The 21,253-nt window shown below is 42.6% G+C and overlaps 1 protein-coding gene across 1 annotated transcript in view; it reads right to left on the bottom strand.

The window, feature by feature from the left end:
- ITPR1 (inositol 1,4,5-trisphosphate receptor type 1) overlaps window positions 1-21,253 on the bottom strand; it is a 354,118-nt gene that overhangs the window by 109,493 nt on the left and 223,372 nt on the right. The window contains exons 40-44 of the mRNA XM_055109477.2: window positions 20,677-20,709; window positions 12,483-12,518; window positions 10,894-10,941; window positions 4,867-4,999; window positions 2,738-2,928 (exon numbers count right to left, since the gene is read on the bottom strand). Of these exons, the coding sequence (XP_054965452.1) occupies window positions 2,738-2,928; window positions 4,867-4,999; window positions 10,894-10,941; window positions 12,483-12,518; window positions 20,677-20,709 (441 nt within the window). The remainder of the gene's footprint in view (window positions 1-2,737; window positions 2,929-4,866; window positions 5,000-10,893; window positions 10,942-12,482; window positions 12,519-20,676; window positions 20,710-21,253) is intronic.

Genomic DNA, 21,253 nt, shown 5'->3' with positions numbered 1-21,253 from the left:
CCATCCTCTCCCTCCTCCCGACCTCCACCTTCCGAAAAGCCCCAGTGGGTGTCGTTCCCCCTATAAGTGTCCATGTGTTCCTATCACTTAGCTCCCACTTATAACTGAGAACATGCGGTATTTGATTTTCTGTTCCTGTGTTATTTTGCTAAGGATAATGGTCTCCAGCTCCATCCGTGTCCCAGCAAAGGATATGATCACGGAGTTTTAAACATGTGCACAGTCATGTAACCACCACCCAAACAAAGAGGTCGAATATGTTTCCAGCACCCAGAGAGCTCTCTTGTGCCATTATGAGAAAATATCCTCTCCCAAGATATGAACTCTTTTATCAGAGATTTAAGTTCAGGTTCTCATCAGCTCTTCCACAAATTACTGCCCATTAACTTTTTAATTCTTAGACTGCCTCCTTGGGACCCTGCTTTCCTCAGTTTACCTGTCCTCTACTGCCAGGTGTATAGTCCTCCGTTACAGCTCCAAAGCCCCTTGGAGGGCTGCACTGCTCCTACATGTGAACCCCAACCCCCATCCAAGGCCCTTCACTTCTACATAGCACTCCTCGGTCTGAAAGACCCAACCGCTGTTCTGGAAACCCAACTGCTGCTCTCACACCTCTGGGCCCTCTCTACCATGGAATATGACAAAGATTCCTTATGCCCCAGGTCCATGCCCAATTTCCCCCTTTCAGTCCCATGTCCATCCTTGAAAGCCCATTTCATCCACAGACCGTCTGCAGACTCCCCAGAGAGATGCTGGTCCTTCTTCCTTGGTGGTTCCCCGGCATCACTTCTACTTCTTGGAGGGCACTAAATGTCATCCTTGAGACATAGCATCCTATGTGCACATCCACGTATCCTTGTTAGAGGTTCAATTTCTTGAGGACTGAGATTCTGGGATTTCTCAAACTGGTAAAGCTTTAAAATTTGGGGAAGGGAAGGAATAACAACCTAGGGTTTCCAACTTCTAATTTGGCCAACAGAAAAAAAAAATCTATCATCCATAATCAACACCATTTCATTGAAGAAGACACTGTGGCTAAGAATAAAGATTGGAGAGATATAATCTCAGAAAATAATGGCCAGGTCTTCAAACTGAATCCATTGGTTTATGAAAAATTCACCACATTGTCCTCATTTTCCACACTTGACTATGCCTGGAGAAAATTCTCACAGACGAACTGGCTCCCATGTCTGGAAACCACTGCCCCATCATCGCCCCTGGTATAGCAGCACATACGCAGAAAGGACTCAATGACTATTCAGTTCAACTGCTCTAATCACAGGAAATCATGTGGTTCTAAGACAAGGAGCATTTCAGCTCTGCTTCCTCCCAACACAGGAGCCCAGAACACAGCAGTGGCTGGGCAACATTCCATTGATGAGAAGGACTGCAGGACCCACCCACACACACATGACAAAATAAAAAGCAATCCCAACGTGTACGGCTCGTGCCCACGTGACAACTTAGACAAGCAGTGGGCCTTGCCACTGGCCCAGGTGCCTCACTCATTGTCCCAAATCCCAACCTGGTGCAACACGTGACAATGAACTTCAAAAGTGTACATTGGGGGAAGCGGGGATTGGAAGGCGAAAGAAAAGGGCCACCACAGTTGGCTGCACAGGTTGTGCCAAGGCACAAGGGTGCTGGCTGGAGGAGCAAGCAGGGACTGAAATCTCACCTGTGCTGCACCTGCCAAGCCAGGCACCCTGGCCCGGGGCACAGTGACTCACAGGAAGAAACGCCCTTTTCAAAGTTGCACAAAGAACCAAGACTTCATTAACCGAGACTCTGAATTTCAATTCAAGGCCAAGAATATGTCAGGTCAAATATATACATCAGGGTGAATTTTATGGTATGTGGATTATATCTCAATAAAGCTTTTATCAAAATATATATGTGTGTGTATGTGTACACAAGTCTGTACATAGATACACGTCCAAAAAAAACTCTTACTCAGAGAGCTAACAAAGAAGGAAGAGTGCGTAAAGGAGGTATTAAAAATATTTAAAGGGATCATATCTAAAAGTTATGTTATTTATGTATTATTAAAATTCATGTTCTAAGATGACTGTTGTGGAAGAAAAAATCATGAAAATTGTTTTTTAAGGACATCTATAAAAAGTGAACTAGAAATAGAATTTGAGTTTTTATTATTATTTTTAAATATATATCATACCTACCTTTCAAAAAGTCATCTATTCATTTCTGACTAACATAGCCTGGTATCTCTAGTATTTCAAATCGATTTGGCTTTATTAAACTTTCAGTTAAAAGGTAGGTAAATTTATCAGAAGCAACAGCTGTGGTATCTATAGATACATAAAAGTTAAATCTTCTAAATAGCACACACAGTTCAAACTCTTTTGGTCATCTTGTGATGAGATCCCCTACAATCTTGGATAAAAACTGTAAATAAACTTCATGCAATCATTTACTTATTCAACAAACATTTATGGAGTGCCCACTATGTGCTAGATCTTAGGCCAGTTTCCTTTGCATATTCTCAGCGTTTTATCAGTTTTCAAATGTAACTCATGTTCTGGAACCAAGTCTGATTTATGACCAAATGATCACAGCAGGATACTAGCAGAATTCATTTTTCAAAACAGAATTTTGTGCCCTCAGAATGAGCTGTCTCTCAAACAAGCCTTGGTACCACCCAGACATCTGGCTCCCAGAACAGACTCTCCTCCTGCTCAGCAGGGATGCCATACCAGTAGCCAAGCTGCCTTCCTACCTGGATGGTGGTGTTGCCTCCTTCCAGAAGGGCAATGGCCAGGAGAATGCTTTCATGGAACACTCGGTCACTGGATGCGTTCATGATGAGGTCGATAACTAGATTGGAAGCCCCCTCCTTGTCAAGGTGACACTGAACCTCGGCCAGACTCATCTCACCCCTGCTCATAGAGCTGGATCCGGAACCTCCCCCTAAGAAGATGGAATATTGTTTTTACTAAGCACAATCAGAACAGCTAATGTTTGCTGCATACTTACTACGCACCAACACTTTATGCACTAAATGCTTTACCCATGTTCATCTCTTTTAACCCTTTTAATCCCACAAGGAAAATACTGATTATTAACACAGAGCGATGAAGGTGCTTTCCCTAAGGACACCCAGCTTGTCAGCAGCAGAGATGGTGTTTGAATTCAGACAGGTAAGATGAAAAAAGAATGATACATTTCCAGCAAGGGACCTAAAGCCAGCCAGCAAAGACTCTCCCTTACATTAAAACACAATTACTTGTGGCAGAGTTCAGAACTGGTTTCAGAAACAAACCAAAGTCAAACACTTCTTAGAACACTCTCAAGGAAGCTTAGCCTATAATGATCACTTTAGCTCTCTTTTTAACAAGCCCACTCTAATCCCCAACTTACTCTTTTACATAATTTATCTGTTTATTCATTCAACAAATGTTTGCTCACTGCTTGGCGTGGAGCCAAGAGCTGGGGATGGGGGAGATGAATATACTTAAGAAGACCTATGCCATTTAGAATGGATTCTGACTGTGTTTGGAAGGTACATATTTAAGGACTTGCCTTGTATTACTATTGGCAATGACTAAACCATGAACGCACATGGAGAAATGGGCTGATCAGCTTCAAAAAGCAGAAAATTGTCTATCTGTCCTTTCGTGCAGAACTCAATTCCAATGTCACCTCCTTTATGCTGCTTGTCCTTGACTTGTCCTTATATCTATAGCACAAGGTAGAAATTGGGTTGCACATTCTCTCTGCTACAGCTTCTCAGAGCAGAGTCTGTCTTGCATTTCCAAATCCCTGTCATGATGCCTCCCCAGGGGCTTCACATAATTGTTAAATGACCTCACTACAGAAAGTAAAGAGAATGGTTTTGAGAGATTATGTGAAGAACCTCTGCATTGATTTTTGGATTTGAAAGGCCAAGTTCTCATCTCTAGGATGCCTTGAGAACTGCATCTTCACTGAAGCCAGCATAGCTCCATGAACTGGGCAGCTATGCTTCCAGTTTTCATTTAGTGAGAAGTCCAGGCTTCCTCCTTAGCATGTGCTAGGACAAATTAAGCGTACACTGAGTATTTCTGTGCTATACATGGAACCCACCAAGGATCTGAAGCTGCCCCACAGTCATCACCATAAGACAGGAAATCAGGCAACTCACATCTGTGCTTTGAGCACTGCCTAAAAACACAAACTAGGTAAGACCCACCTTTGAGTTCCATGTTTTTGTATCTTTTACCTGTAATTGTGCTTAAACTGATTTAAAGTAAGCACTTCTGTACAGGGATTTTTTTTTGTAAACTCCCATAGGAGTTTGTGGATGTACACAGCATGGGCATTAGAATTAGATATACCAGGCTGAAATTACAGACCAGCCACTAACAAGCTTCCATTTCCTCTGTGGAACTGGGATAGACTGTACCTATCATATAATGAGTAGCCGGGAGGAGAAAATGAGACAAAGAATGCAATGCACTTAGGAAAGCCCCTGGCATTCAGTAAATGTGTAATAAATGGCAGCTTTCACTATCCTGGGTGCCAATATCCTCATTATTTTATGGAAAGACAAGAGTCCTAACAATCACGAGACGAAGTGCAATAAAATCAAATCCCTCAAATCATTCAAACATCACCAAGATGGTCACTGCATGGGAAGGAGGAGCAAAAGGCTTAGCCACTATCTAGTTGCAGGGAAATGCTAGTTTGCAGGAAAATATGTTTAGACATCAATTTGATGGTAGACCAAAGACAAAACAAGTTGCTAAAAAATACACTTGCAACACAAATTCATCTGTTGTGAGCATTTCAGCCTGTTAGGAGGAAACATGCAGCTATCATAGAACACACTTGATTCACACACGAAGGTAATTACACCACAAAGTGTACCTCCTCCCCCGGGCTTGCTCGGTCCTCCTGGTGACAGTGGGCCATTGCCAAAGCTGGTAAGGCTCTCTCTTCTTCCCGAAGGTCTGATGTTTCCATAGTAACGGTTGACCAGAATTTGCCTGAGCGCCTCACCCTTAATTCAAACAGGATAATAAAATCAGCTTCTGCATTTAATGCATCACTGAGGGACGAATATTCAAAACACACAGGGGTACTCAGTTATAATTGGCCCAGTTTCACTTGGCGAAAAAATAAATTATTCATAGAAGCATTTAGAAACTCTGAAGTTAACTTCAATATTTTCTCAGAAAACCAGATGTTTTTAAAAAAAATGGTAGCAATCTAAAATATTGACTGAAGTACCCTCTCACACAATGATAAGACAGAACAGTAATTTTGAAGGACAACTAACAATAACAAACAAAAATCTCTTTGGGGTAAGTTGATAAAATTAAGACAAATTGAAAATGCTTACAGGTCAGCTTCCACATAGCAATATAAAAATGTTATTTCAAGCACAAGGTTTATTCCCAAGGTCCGAAAAAATATTAAGATATCAGAGTAATAGAATAAGATGATACAATAAGCCAAGAGTAAGCCTTTCTTACAAAAATAGTCGATGGGCCAAATGGTTAAAAAAACAAAAGACAAACCAAAACAACAACAAAAACCTCATAATGCTATAGGAAATAAATTAGTGGCATGAGTGGCAGATATCAAATATATAAAAAAAAACCCAACATAGATAAAATGGCATTTTGTCTGGAATCTTCTTTAAAACAATACAGGAGAGAAGGGGAAGCAGCGAAGGATATAAGTGAGACAAGAGTGGGCATGAGCTGACAGTTGCTGTTGAAGCAGAGTTATGAATGAGGGGTTTCAAAACCTTTCTGACTCCTTTTATATACATTTCAACCTTTCTGTAATAAAATTTTTTAAAAATATAAATATCAAAGAGTCCTGAACAGGGATATAGTAACTCTTTGTTATTACTCTAACCAAAAAAACCTCCATTGTTCAGTAATACTGGGGGATACTGGCAAGCCAGTAACCAGAGGCAGCGTGCATTCTGCATTCTCAGCTCTACACTTTCACCTGCGCTCCTAAGGGGCCCCAAGACCACCTCCTAATCTGAAGGTTCTAAAAGTCAAAGGCTGTATAAATTTTCCCTGGACTCCTTTCCGGAATCAAAGCAGCAAGTCACGGAGTTCCTCTGGTACGTCATGAAGAGAGGTGAGGGAGAAGAAGTCTGGCCGAGAGGAAAGGTGTTGAAATGTAGCAGGTCTCTAAAACAGAGACTCCAGAGTTCTTCTGAAGAGACCTGCAACTGAACCATGAGTCAGGAGAATTTAAAATGATTTGTTAATAAGCTCTGAGAATAGGTCTGGAGATTTCAAGTGAGGCATTTGCAAAACAAGATGGGAGGGAGCAGACTGAAGCGGGGACCCTGGGAAACGTGAGGCACCCTGGGAGAAGTGGGGGACCAAGGAAGAAAGGAGATAGGCAGGAAACTCTTGGCTCCTGTCAATCATCAAAACCATGGAAAGTCCCAGAAAGGGTTTATCTACTCTGTTAATTCATGCTGCTAATTAAAGATTCCAGGGACAGATTGGGATGGGATAAACAGGGGAGACGGGAGGGGACTGATTTTTAAATGAATGTGCAGAAAACAAAAAAATCCCAAATTTCCTCTCTCCATTCCACCCACAAATATGTCTCTCTTCATAGTTCAGCAAAGGAGGGTAACTTCTATCAGCTCATGAAACTCATTTCCCACTGGACTGACTGTAAATTCAAAATTCCAAGAGTGCTTCAAATGGGTCAGTTACTGGTGATATTTTAAGTACTTTTTAAATAAACTGCTCACAGGTGGGGAAGAAAGTTTCGGTGCAAGATGCTTTAATGACTTAGAAGACCTCATTCTGGAAACAAGATACAACTTTACTGGTATTCCAGTCTCAGGCACCAGTGTAAACACATCAGCACTCTCTGAAGAAGTCACTGGGAACACAGTGATTTAAAAGGCTGACTTCATAAGAGAAGCACAAGTTTGAAAGCTACATTCAAGAAAGCCTATGAAGAAAGAATTGAGAGAAAGAAAAGGTTGTCTCCATGTTGAATATGATAGATTAAATATGATTTCCCTTTTTAAATATTATAATGCATCTATTTGATTTTCTTTCAATATGACACAGACTTTGAGTTCCAGCAACAGGAGTGATTGGCAGCTGACCATCCTGAGTCTCTCACTGGATCCCCTTTGGCACTGTGAGAACATTGTTTGAGCACTAGATGGCTGGGCTGAGACCGGTAAGCCGCAGCCAGGGAAGACAGCCAACGTAGCCATCGCAACGGGAATCTGAAAGAGCATAGGGTTGAGTGGCCAAGTGAAAGGCAGTATGGTTGTGACCAGTCAACAAACACACATTTCTTAAGGGGGTCTCGACTGGAGCCTGTGTACCACGATTCCACTTGGAGCTAGAGTGACTTGCTTAGATTTTCAATTTCTAGTGGTGGCTTTTTTCTTCCCCGCTTCATGTTTTTGAGGGTGAAGAGCAAGACCCTGGTCAGTCTGCAATCAAGCAAGCAGGAGGTAATGAAAGGAGCACGTGGACGCCAGCAACAGGAACTCCACATTTATGCAGCCTGGATGCCAAACTCAAGTTACAAAGGGATCTCACATTACCATTTTGTCTCTCCTTCAACAGAAAAACCCTAGCAGTTACCATAGCAACTGATGCATCAAATGGTACATTTTCCCCCATAAGAGAATATCATGAAATGTGCTCATTCTGGGGGAAAAAAAACACACACACACACACACACATTCCACCCAACAAACTTTTTTTTTTGCTTTTAATTATAAGGTTTTTGGCACATATTCGTCTCACCTTCTCTACACACACACACACACACACACACACACACAATTAAACTGCAAGGAAGAAAAACCAGAGAGCAAGGTTTTTTGTTTTTGTTTTTTTTAAAGATGAGATTCATTCCTTTTTTGAAAGAATAAAGACTGAGAATTATAGGTAAGAGGGGATAGAAAAGGAAAATGGGTAAGAATTATTAAAAGTTATGCAAATCCCTAATGTGAAAACTTGGGTTCAAGGAAAATTCTGTTTGAGCCAGTGGTTTAAGAAAAATTAAAATCTGCAGAGAAAAGCTTTCCTAATCATCCTGATATAAATTACTCAACAGCACTAAGCTGTTCATAATGTACCAGGCTGAGAAATCTGATTGCAGAGAAGGAAAAAAAAAAAAAAAAAAAAAGACTTCTAAAATAACGTCACTTCTTCAGCTTTAACATTTGGCTGTGCAACCCTTTTTAAAAATAATACCAGTTTTTTTCCAGCAGTTTACACCTACAGTATGCAAACAAATATCAGATGTTTGTCTCAGTCAGAAATTCCCACACATTATTACCTAAGACTGAGAAAAGAAAAAGTCATTTGTAATAAGTGTCACATTAAAACAATGAAAATTGGTAGATTAGTGATGTGGAGTAATTAAACCAAGCTCCTACCTGGTCACTCTACCAGTATGAGTTCCACTGATATGAACTGAACTAAATAAGCAAATGAACTGCGTGGGAAGAGAGCCAGTGTTGAACAAGGCACTAAGGAGTTAACATTGCCACACACAAAGGAGAGAGAGAACTGACCTTTCGGTTTCCCAGGTTCCAGCCACTTAAAAATCATGTGCTTCAGGCAAGATCACCCTCTCATGTGAGCTGTGAGCCTCTCACACCTTAGTCGGCATGAGGGTAGCGCCTGGATTTTAAAATACCTTCCTTCTCCTCTTGTTGTCTACAAAATCACCTCAATGTTTCACTCCACAAGGTATCTACAAGTTAATATCCCTTATCACATTCCAGCCACTGTGCTAAGGGCTTCATGTGCACAGCTCACTGTCCTAAGGCATAGGGACCATTGTCACCCCCATTTTACAGCAGAAGAAACTGAGGCACAGGGAGGTTAACTTGCTCAAAATCACACAGCTAGTATCTGGCAAAAGAAAACCCCAAAACTTGAACCTGTTTCTAATTACAAAGTTCACGGGCATAGGCAGCATTCAGTACCAAGTCCTCTGAGAGCTCAGGACATGAGGGACAGGTATGTGCCTTTACCAGCTACTCCTAGGACCTAGGACAATTCTAAAGGGCAGGCAAGGATGGAAAATATAAGAATGCAAGGTGCCCTGGGCCATGAAGTGCAGGAGATACAGGAAGCTGGAGAAGAAGGGCTGTAGCCTCATGTCCTGAATTCGGATGAAATGCCAACTTCCTGGAGCTATTCTCTGGTCCTAGTCTGAGAAATCACAAAGTTGATGTCTCTATCAGAGCAAGAAAACAAAAGGGATTTGGGATGCAGTGGGACTGGGCAGGGGCCTGGGTGTGTGAGCAGAGTACAGGTGCATCTGGCTACCCATTTATCTCAGGCATCAATTCTCCAAGACAGGGGGCAGGTGGGGATGGTTAATGGGTACCAAAAAAATAGTTACAAAAAATGAACAAGACCTGCTATTTCATAGCACAATAGGGTGACTACAGTCAACAATAACATAATTGTACATTTTAAAGTAACTTAAAGAGTGTAACTGGATTGTTTGCAACTCAAAGGATAAATGCTTGAGGGGATGGATACCCCATTCTCCATGATGTGTATATTTCACATTGTGTGCCTGTGTCAAAACATCTCATGTACCCTATAAATACATACACCTACTATGTACCCACAAAAATAAAAGAAAAATTCTCCTAGACACCGATGACCATAGTTCCAAGACAGTCTTCATAATGACAGGTCATTTTTGAACTCCATGACCTTAGACAAGATGTTGAACATCCCAGAGTCTCAAGGTCCTGCTTGTGAAATGTGGATGAAGCCTGTGTCACCAGGACGTCTGGTTATCTTCCCAAAAATGGGCAACATGAAAATCGGTGCTGTCACCATGCTCATGGATATACACAATCTTCTAGAAATGGTTTGGCAAGGCACAGTCAGCACCTTAAAAACAGATCTGCCCCTTGGCCAAGGAATTCCTCTTCTAGGAATTTATTCAAAGATGCACACATTCATTCATTTCTTCATCAAAGGAAAACAGTGATGAACCACCTGTTAATTTGAGGAACTTCAGGCAGCTGTTAACTTTCAAAGACTTTCAAAACAAATGCTCAGATCCAGTATTAAATGACAAAACAGGGTACAAAAGTTGTATACCTAGAATAATCCCAATGACAATGCAAATGTGCCTGTGTCTGTTGGCACATGTGCTCATATGTATAAAAAATGGGTAGAAGGAAATATTAAAACATTAGTGGGGCTGGGCATGGTGGCACACACCTGTAATCCCAGCACTTTGGGAGGCCAAGGCAAGAGGATTGCTTGAGCCCAGGAGTTTGAGACCCGCCTGGGAAACATAGCAAGACTCTGTCTCTACAAAAATAAAAAATAAAAGAAAACTAGCCGGGCGTGGTGCCTATGGTACCAGCTACTCGGGAAGCTGAGGCAGGAGGATCTCTTGAGCCCAGGAGGTTGAGGCTGCAGTGAGCTGAGATTGCACCACTACATTCCAGCCTGAGCAACAGAGTAATATCTGTCTCCAAAAAACCACCCCAAATAACAAACAAAAACAGTGGCTCTTGTGGCTAGGTAATGTAATTATGAACTTTTTTCCATTTTTTTAAATTATAAATTATAATGGTCATCAGCCATTACAGTTTTTCTTTTTCTTTTATATTTCACCTAAATAGAAAGCCACCACAGAAAAGAAAAAAGGACATGAAAAGCTTACTTGGTCTTTATTTGGAGGCCAGCTGGTTACAGTGCTCTGATCAGGTAGACAATGGGCAGAACCACTATTTAGTTTCATTTATATACATGGCTGTGATTGCTCTTGAGTCAATTAATGCTTTAACAATATCAACAACAAAAGCTGTCTCTCAATCACAGTGTGTGGCTGATGGAGGTGTTACGGTCATTGATCATTAGCTCCCAATACCCGAGACTCAAGACTACGTACCCTTTTATGGTCTTCCAGCTGCCGCAGGGGTGGACTTGGTTCAAGCTCCTGCTAGGCATGCAGAAATTCCATTTTAATACAACACTAAGGAGACACTACCATCTGCAGCATCAGTCACATATAAAATACATTGAGAGTTCATATATAGACAAGAGTTACACAAAAGGAGAATAGGTCTGGAGTTTTGTTTTTCCCCCGTATATCCATGCTTGATTACTTTAGATGCTGCTTAACGACTGTCCTATACCCCCAACCCTAGTGCACTGTTCAAAATGGGCAGACACATGACTTTTTGGCCAACATAATTTATTGCAAAGATCATGACAAAGAAGTTCTATATTATATGCTGTGACATTAACCCAAAAGGGGTTGTAATGCAAGACTCAATCGGGCAGGTCCTTATGATTCATACATGCATCATTGCACAGCACATGCATAAGGACATCAAGACACACGCCTCTGAGCAGACACAGATATGGGACCACGGCTTTCCCCACCCCACAAGTACACAAGTCTTGTTACAAAACTGTTAACAGAATGAGGAGCTCTGATTAGGATATTAAACACTGATCATTAGAAAACATAGACACTGCAACTTAGCTATTCAATCATTTGTTCATGTTTCATTTTTAAGTCTTCTTTCAAATAAAGTACACTTCATTCTAGCTTGAACTACTGTGATTTTGGAATAGTTTCTGAAATTAAATTTTGATACTTGGAAATACGTCTCCCCAAAAAGCTTCTCTATGATCTTACAGACCTTAGTAAACGTTAGTCCTTCATTTAGTGAGTTTAGTTAGCAGCAAGGAGGATAGATTTTTTTTTTTTTTAACTGCATCATAGGCTGGGCGCAGAGCCTTATGCCTGTAATCCCAGCACTTTCAGAGGCTGAGGCGGGCGGATCACCTGAGGTCAGGAGTTTGAGACCAGGCTGGCCAACATGGCAAAACCCCATCTCTACTAAAAATACAAAAATTCGCTGAGCGTTATCGCACATGCCTGTAATCCCAGCTACCCGGGAGGCTGAGGCAGGAGAATCACTTGAACCCAGGAGGCAGAGGTTGCAGTGAGCCAAGGCTGTGCCATTGCACTCCAGCCTGGGTGACAACAAGACTTTGTCTCAAAAAATAAAAATATTTTTAAAAGTGCATTGCAAAATTACAAGTTTATTAGTAGCTTTTTCTACAATTATAAATATTCTTTATTATTGATTTATAATAACTTCAAAAGTGCATCATCTCTGCACAGGACCCAAAGTCAATTTTGTATAACAGCAGAAAGGTCTTAACATCCTCACATGTCTCAGCTAAACGTCTCACGATTAAGATGGTTCTGAGTGAGAACTTTCAAAGAACCATGTCCTGGCACCTGGAGGACGCTCAGTTTGGATCCAGCTCCTCAGAAGTTTCTATACTGAGAGCCACATCCACGTCAGCAATGATCTGTTCCCAGCCAGCCTAGAGACCTCCCTCCTACATCTACCACCGGGACAGACTTTTTGTTACAACAGTTCAGACACCCAACCAGGACAACTGAGAGGCATCCATATTTGCTGGCAGTGGCGCTACAAATATAGGCGGGCAACACACCTCGGTGGCGTTCTCAGAATCCGGAGCTGGAGGAAGCTAATTGGGAGTAAAATGAAGTACGTTAGTCATGGCACTTGCATCTCGTGGGCCACAGAGAAGTCCAGAGACCAACACTCAAGGACAAAACACAGGAGGAAGGATCAGAGATGAGGCAACCCTGCTGGATCACCTGCCGAAGTGGGCTTCAGCAATCAAGGTGACCAGATACCTTCAAATCAAACTGAATGTGGTTGTGCTGGAGGAGACAATTGACCTGCGATGGGGGAACACATTTAAGATAAGAAAGAAACAAAAAAGTCTACCACTAACCAAGAAGGAATGATGCTTTAAAACAAAGCAAGTGACAGGAAAAACCACAGCACATCCGTGTCTCAGTCCACGGAGACAGGGAAAGCATTAGTATGCGTGTCCACGGAGGCTCTCAGGGGAGCAGGGGTAGTGATGAAAGCAGGGGCCCAAGGCTTGGGAAAGTTCCACATGCCACATGTCTCCTGTGGGTTTAGGCTTTCTCCCATGTCTCTCCATTCTCCACATCCTGTCCTACAGCAGGCAAGAAGACCTAGGCTCCAGCTTGGGCTTAGGGGATGCAGTCTCCCTGCTCCAGTGTCTCTGGGAGAAACAAGGTTTCCTGCACTCAGGGTTACTTTGGAGATGAGTTTCCCACCCCATGCGTTTCCCTTGAGGGCTTCATGGTCTGGATTTCCTGGCCCCATCCCAGCCATGCCACACAGATACCACCCTCCCCCTTGATTTAATAATTTCCAGCCCATGGATGAGCAACAAAAGGATGCCTCGAAAGGACACGCAGGTGAGGGGGAAGGGGTGAGAGGGCATGCAGGGGCTACACAAAGGTGTGCCTGGAGAAAAGTCCACCGCTCCATCTGCAGACAGTGCCGCGAATCTGCCCTCCAAAAGGACATGTGCCTGGAGCAGAGAAGAGATGTCAGACGGAACTGCCAGACCCCACCTGGGCATCTCGGGACCAAAGTCACACACCAGCGGTGTGACTAGTGTGAGGTGTAGTCTGAGGCCACGAGACAAACCCGAGGCTCACGCTGCAACTGTGTGACCTTGGCCTCTAACAGGGCTCCAGCACACTCATCTCAGGGCCGGAAGGTGGCTGTCAGGTGGCAGGCCAGGGCTGGTGTTGAAAGCATGAGATGAGTGACACTACGAAATCTGGTGGTGTCTTCGTCCAGCTCAACATTACCCTTTTGATAGTTTGATCCCCAAGAGGGAAGAAAGCCTCTTAATATAGGGCTGCTATATTATGTAATCTAATGATTTCTGTCTTTTGTCTATTTCCCAATAGAGAAAATGAAAGAAAGATCCAGGGGATTAAACTACTTCGGCAAAGACAACAAGGGTTGCTCACTCAATTCTGGACAGACGACCTTTCATGCATGAGTCCAACTCCACTCATCTCAGGGAGAAAACTTCCCTCTGAAGCATGCAGCCTCCTGCTCGGGGTGGGGAGGGACAGTGCTGGTGGTAGGAAGGACATGAGTGGGGAAGGAAAGTAAAAGCAGAGCACAGGTAAAGGTATTTTCAAAATGATAGAAAGATCACAATCCAGGAATGCATTTTTAACTCTACCCTTACATTCTGTATGCTAAAGAATTAAAACTGTGTAAACATTTTTGCTATCTTCCCTTACTGCAAAAAGAACATATGAGAAAAAGCAGAATTAAAGCAATTTCCCATGCATTTTAGAGCAGACAGAGATATAGACAGAAGTATTATATTCTACTATTTGCATGGGCAACCCTCCCACTACAGCATCCTTTACACTGATCCAATATGATCAGAACAAAAGAATTATAGGCATGGATTCACCATAGGAACGCACGGAGCTACCCTCTTACCCCTTTGCCAATCAAAACAGAAGCAAAAGAAAATAAAGATGGAACTAGTGTGTCGTCTGTTTGAATTCTCTTGCCTGTGCTCTCTTTGTCCAGAGAAGCATCTTGAATTCTTTCAGAACAGAAATAGGTAGTATATATCTATTTCTTAATCACCCGGCAGGGATTATGTTTTATGATTGTACTGACACTCTGTTTCCTCTGTTAAACTGCTGTCATGCTTGTTCTAAAATTAGTTTAATTAATTCTTAAAACAAAAATTAAATTTAAATTAATAACTGTCTTTTCCCTTGAAAATTTTACGAAGCCGTTTGAGAAAACAGAGGATGCTTTGCAGCTTCAAGAATCATGTCTAACCAGAAAAAACACTTTTCAATGTGATCCCTTCGTGGAATAGACTGGAAAACCCCAGAGCACTGCATGAGGATCCTGTGACTATGGCTTATCCAGGGTTTAGCTCTGGCTCTCTGTGTGCCCCTGAGCCAGTCAATGAACCTCTCTGGGCATCCACTTCCTGACCTACTCAAGGAGGACAAAGCAAATATTCTTTTTTTGTGTGTCTGTTTGTTTTTGTGATGGAGTCTTGCTCTGTGTCCCAGGCTGAAGTGCAGTGGCGTGATGTCGGCTCACTGCAACCTCCGCCTCCAGGGTTCAAGCGATTCTCCTGCCTCAGCCTCCTGAGTAGCTGGGACTACAGGCGTGCACCACCACACCCAGCTAATTTTGTATTTTTAGTACAGACATGGTTTCACCATGTGGGCCTGGCTGATCTCGAACTCCTGACCTCAAGTGATCCGCCTGCCTCGGGCTCCCAAAGTGCTGGGATTACAGGTGTGAGTCACCACGCATGGCTGCAAATATTCTTTAGGATTCCTTCTAGCTAAAATACTAATTAATCCTTGGTTTATTTTCAGTAAATTTCATTTCACAATATCTAGCTGGCAAGTTCCCTAAATAATCCAACCCGCTGGGACATAAAACATTTCCAGGCATGGAAGGGGCCAGGCCATACATGGTATCTAAGTCGGTAAAACCACCCATGGCCTATACTAGCACTTCCTTCTAATGAGGATGTTGGCTATGTTTCCTTGAGGATAAGGTTATTTTACGGCAATAAGCTGTAATTTCAATAAATATAAGCATATTAATAGGATATGTATGTTCAAATAAGATCTGTATAAATACAATGTATAATACCCCAAGTAAAACATAATGTTTAGTAAATGAATAAATGGAATTATATTTTTATTGTCACGTTTTTTACATGAAAGGTGAAGCCCTCATTGAACATGTGTTCAGGGGGAACATTTTGAGGGCACGGGCTCTCTGAAATTCCCATGTCCTGTATTCCTGCTTAGTCCCAGGACCAGTCACTACGTTCAGGCGCTGGCACCTCCAGTCAAGGCCAATCTCACACACCAGCAGGCGATTCATAGTGATCTGATGTGCTCTGGTTTTGAACTGAGAAACCAACTAGTGCCCTCTACTGCCTCTTCATATTTACTCTGCAATCTTGTCTTCCCAGTGTTTTTAGACGAGGTGAGCAAAACCTAACTTAATAGAAAAATGACTCCCAATGAATGGCTTTGAAATAGAAATTCAAACTGCACCTCAAGTCACTGAATCTTAAGTGTCCTTCCTGGATGAGGCCACGAATCAGGCCCTCATTATGGTACCTTGGGTAGTAACTGAATATATGCATATGCGACACTGATCTACTCACTTGCAACACATAATGTACCCAGCATTTTATCAAGGGACAAATTTCTACTACAAATGAAGGAAATTATACTTTATCATTCTTAAATGAAAAGGAGCACACAGACTTCCTAAGGTGACTATTTCTGGTGTCTGCACAACAGCACCCACGCACATCCATCCACCCGCTTCATGTGTGCCCATCACAGACCAGCACAGATCGCGGCCTGCAAATACCCTTTGTTTTCTACTGCCCTCAGCAGGAATCCCCTTCCTACCCTGGGGCTTCTAGAATTTTCCTTTGAAATGGGATGTCTCTTTCTATGACTAACCTGATAGAAACCGAATGCAATTCAAAAAATGTAACTGTATCGTAGATCTAGTTATCAGCAAATCAAAGACAATTTGTATCTCCAGCCCCTCGAATCAGTCTTCAGAGTTCCTTTCCACTCACTCATAACCTCAGAGGAGACCAACAAACAGTGAACAGGCTTGCAAATATGTTTGCTGGGCCCGATCCTGCATCAGCCTCTGAAAACCCACACTAAGAAAACAGAAAGCTTTAAAGAAAATTGAGCTAAAATAGAAGTTATCTAGCATTTCAGTAGAACAACTTTAAATCTTCCTATCTGCTGAGACAACTATCTTTACTAACTCTATTTGTTTTTAGAAACAGAACTAAGCAAAAATTATTTAGCTCCAACAATGTGGTTTCACCTACAGTTTATAGGACAAGCTCATCAGAACTCAATAGCAAAGCTCATTTTTTAAAAACACATTCTGACATGACCAAATTATACAACTTCAGTCATTACGGAATAATCTCAGTGATATGCATATATATATATATATATATATATATGCACACACATATCTACACACAGACATATATAAATATAAATATATATATATATATATATATATATCCCTCCACTGACTTTGCAATAGCTTCTGTATGTTCTGAGTTGAGTTTGCTCTGTGGTTGCCAGTGTCTAACAGTAAACAGCCCCACTGCATTTATTGGCAATTACTGCTGAAGGTCACACATCAGCAGTGAGCCTAAATTCCAGGAAAAAAAGCAGCTCTTATGTAACTGCTGCCTGAACACTGGCAGGTACCCAACCCAGCAGTTCACAGCAATGTAAAAAAGTAGGACATCTCCACCCTGGGTTGGGCGTCATGAGAACGCCCCCTGAAGGTGAAATTTAATCACTCTGTGTTTCTCCTGCTCCCCCCCACAACCTCGAATTTTACAATGGCATCTTTTGCCTGCAGAAGCAGCTCAAGTAGGAGAAGTCGAGGTGTTAACATATGCAGGCTGCAGCCGCCCTGAGTAGCTGGAATGTGAATTTAGCTTTTTTGTTGCAATGCAGGAGGGCAAAGTTGCTAGCTGGCACCAATGGCTCCAGAGATTCCACAGTTCCAAGGAGACAGTGATTCAGTGGGAATCACATCTCAAATATGTAGAAACAGACACGTCCACTGAACTACAGTACCTGCCTTCTAAACACACCAATCCCTTCTACAGACACATCTATGAAAACTAGGTGGACTATTGTTCTGCTCACCACCTCGGGAGTACTTCGCCGGAACTATCCGTTTGATTAGTGCAGCACTTTAAAGCGTAGGAAAGCAATTCACATGATTACCTGTTGGGGCCACTCACCTGTCGTCACCTGATCTCCTAAGCTGCTACCTGGCCTCCCTGCTTAGGTAGAAGTCCCCGGATTCCATGAGCTTCTCCTTTCTAATGTGTCTCACAGCTGAGAGCTGTCATCTTGCATGAATCTGTATTATTGTCCCTTTGCCCCCACAAAACTGTAATCTCCAGAATGGCAGACACTGTGCCCATTTGGGGCACCACTGTATCCAAATCCCCCTGGACGTAACAGGCACTCAAATATTAGTCATATAAATGAATGTCTTTAGCACCAGCTGTTAACTCTTTCAAGCTAAGAATGGCTAGAGGAGGGAACTTTCTGGGATGATGGAAACATTCTGTGTCTTGATTTAGGTGGCGGCTACACAGGTGTACACATGTGTAACAATTCACCCAGCTCTGAGCGGAACGTACAACAACACGAGGAGTTTCTCTCTCTCCTCCACCCCATCTGTCCCCCCGCCCCAGCCCCAAGGGATTAAGAAAAATCAGGGGGTAAGGATGGAGACCCTGCCTCTTTGTTTGCCAAAAAACAAACAACCCCTCCTCTTCCTGGTTTCAAACAAAATTTTATTCTAGAAGGCAGCGGGGAAGACCCCATACCATGAGCTTTTCTTGCAGGAAATCTACACCCCTGTCCTCATTTCACCCTGTTTTCTCAGAGCACTGACAGGGCCTCAGTAGGCGTTGTACTTTTTATCAAGTCATTAATTGCACATTAAGTGGCCTTTATGATCAAAGCATGGTGTCCCTTCCTCGGTGGGCCACTGGGCAGGCCCTACACAGCCTTGGGGCTATTCCCCACCACATTTAGACTTCGGAACATGGGTGTGCAGTTCAGATGTGAGGCCCTGCCTTAATCCTGGGCCAGCATGAATTCTCATTAAGCTTCTGCAGAACTCCAGCTGTGGGCTGCAGGTTTCCAGGAGTATACACCGGCAAACGACTTGGTGGGGGAGAAACCACAGGAGCTGTGGTAGCTTCCAGAACAGCATCAATTATAAAGGCCAAGGAGGCATCTCCGCTGAGAGGGCCAGATCCACCAGCCTGAGGGGCTGGGGACAGGGCATCGGTGTCCCAGCGCTGACAGTTGCCAGGGGAACAACGCAGAAGGGGATCCACAGTTGCTTCTTCAGGGAATTTTCAAAGAATCTGAGTGGCTGCCAGAACATTCCTCTTTTATAAACAGACAGTATTCTATTTCCTAGAGTATAATTATAAACACACCTGCTCCAACTGTGGAATCTTTCCATAAGTGAGCAATAAACTCCCAGCCAGGAGACCCAAGTTCTATCTTGAGCAAGCAAACACATAACTGATTACTATGGGGCAAAACAGTGTATTAACAACACCACAGACTCTGATTAGGGAAGGTTTTCCTTTCCCGACTTAATTTGTACTTAAGCAAATAGAAACTCAACCTCAATATTTCAGAGGAAAAATTTAAATCAGTGAGGCATTTACAACTCTACGTAGAAACAAGAGTCTTAAAGGGTGCCAACATCAAATTCAGCATAGAAGTGATTTTTCTGGCATATAAATAACCCGGAAGAAGGAATGCTAAACAGGAAACGGCAAAATTCCCTGCAGTTAACAGCAGTTAATTAAGTTGGTGCACTCCCTTTTGTTTTTCTCACCTTCTAGTCTTCCCAGAAGGCATGGCCCTCTCAACTGCTCCCGTCTAATTAATATAAGGAAAAATCTGTGCTTATGGAATTGACTGTGGTAGAACAGCAAGCACATCAGGAAAGCCAGCCATGTGTTTGTCCTGATTTAGTCACTGTCTAGCTGTGTGAGCGAGGACCAGTCACTTAGCCTCTCTGAGCTCCATTCCTGAGGCAACTGTGCCAAATTCAACATAAGCACTCATGCTGCTTTCTGTTTCAAGCTGGTAATTCAAACCCTCCTTAGGGATATCTGAACCATTTCTCAGTATTCCTGAAATTACGGTGTATTAATTAGAGTAGATCCTAGAGTAGACAGCATGTTCTATTTGGTAGCTCTATCTCATCTAAAGGCATCAGTTGGTCTACTAAAAGAAGAAACAGAGATTTGAAGTAGATCAGAGAAGTGACTTTTAAAAGACAAATTAAGTTTTTGTCCAGTTTGCTTGATTTGCCAACCAATGAAACCCTCTCAATTATGTACATGAATTCCTCAAATTAAATTTTTCTGGTAGCATTTACCTAGCATGTGTCACAACCTAAAAATACAGCAAGGAATATTGAAGAAATGCACAAAACAGAAAACATTCAAGAGGCCCCCAGATCCCAAACAAAATGACCACTAGTCAGTCTCCAGGGTAATTCTGGGTACGGGAAACTAGCTTGACATATAAGTACAGAAGCCACTGGATGATATTCAATTTCTGGATCTATACATAGTTTTCCTAGAAGAGAAGCCATGGATACAGGACATTTCTAACCCTGCCGGTGAGCCTGCGGATGGAAAGTCTCAACTAGCACGTAGGAATTCACACTGCACTCAAAAAAAGTTTTATATGAACTCTCACACTCAATACTTTTCAATACGTAGACCAAGAGAGTGATGAGTTTTCCTTTTTTACTACTTTCAAATTATACCAATGCTGTTGTATCTTTTTGTACCAGATGCTTTACTCACAGATAGAGAAGTTCTTTAGGCCAATTTCAAAACTGACTTTCAGAGATAGGTTAATGGCCAGCGTCAACCACAAATTCAGTTGAGATTTTAGACAGTGAACAATTAAAATCTTACTGCAGTTTAGAAAGTCTTCATCTAGACTCAGATGAGAGCTCCAAGGACTAATGGCAAACAAACTCATGGGAAATGCTAACACAGACACGACAGACTCCACTCACTCCCAGAGGGCACACCACACAAAGCCAGATACTCGACGCTGTGAGACTAGAGGAAGGATCACAGGGCTAACTGGGAAGGTGTCACGGAAACACCACCATGAGACATGAAAAACAAAAAACAACAAAATTAGGACCTCAGCATTATCCAATTCATCAATGGAAATTAGCTGGAAAAGAAAAAAGGGGAGAGAGAAAGAAGGAAATGTTAGGAAAGGAAATACAAGCCAGCCAAGTTTATAGACTTTACTCTTATTGCTGACGCTTTCTCCTTAAAGCCTTGCTAGATGGGTAACCATCCTAAGAGGCTTTGGCGCTTAGGTCACGGCCAGAGCTCACAGTGACATCTGCTCAGGACCAAAACGGACACGATGCTGCCACGCTTTATTCACATGTCAGGCATCAGACCTCGCAGGTCACTTAACCACATGTGCAGACAGCCGTGTGCTTGCTTGTGGACGTGAAAACATGAACCGAGCTGGGAGCAAGGGCAAATTCCCCAATGTTTTTTTCCGAAGAGGGTGGGAAAGAGTAGAGTGAAAGACTAGAGTAGAATTAGCCCAGTTTAGAAGAAAATTCTTTCCTTAGCTTCATTTTACGACTCAGTCGTGGGGGTCAGAAGCTCAAACGGTACCAGCTGTAACTTCAGCAGCTAATAAGACCAGCATATCCCCAGCCTGGTCCTGTGGATGATTAAAGGAAACTATATTCCCT

This window comes from Pan paniscus, chromosome 2 (assembly GCF_029289425.2).
Source record: "Pan paniscus chromosome 2, NHGRI_mPanPan1-v2.0_pri, whole genome shotgun sequence".
Classification (NCBI taxonomy): Eukaryota; Metazoa; Chordata; class Mammalia; order Primates; family Hominidae; genus Pan; species Pan paniscus.
Note: the sequence above shows the minus strand (reverse complement) of the source record. Positions and strands in the feature narration are given on the sequence as shown.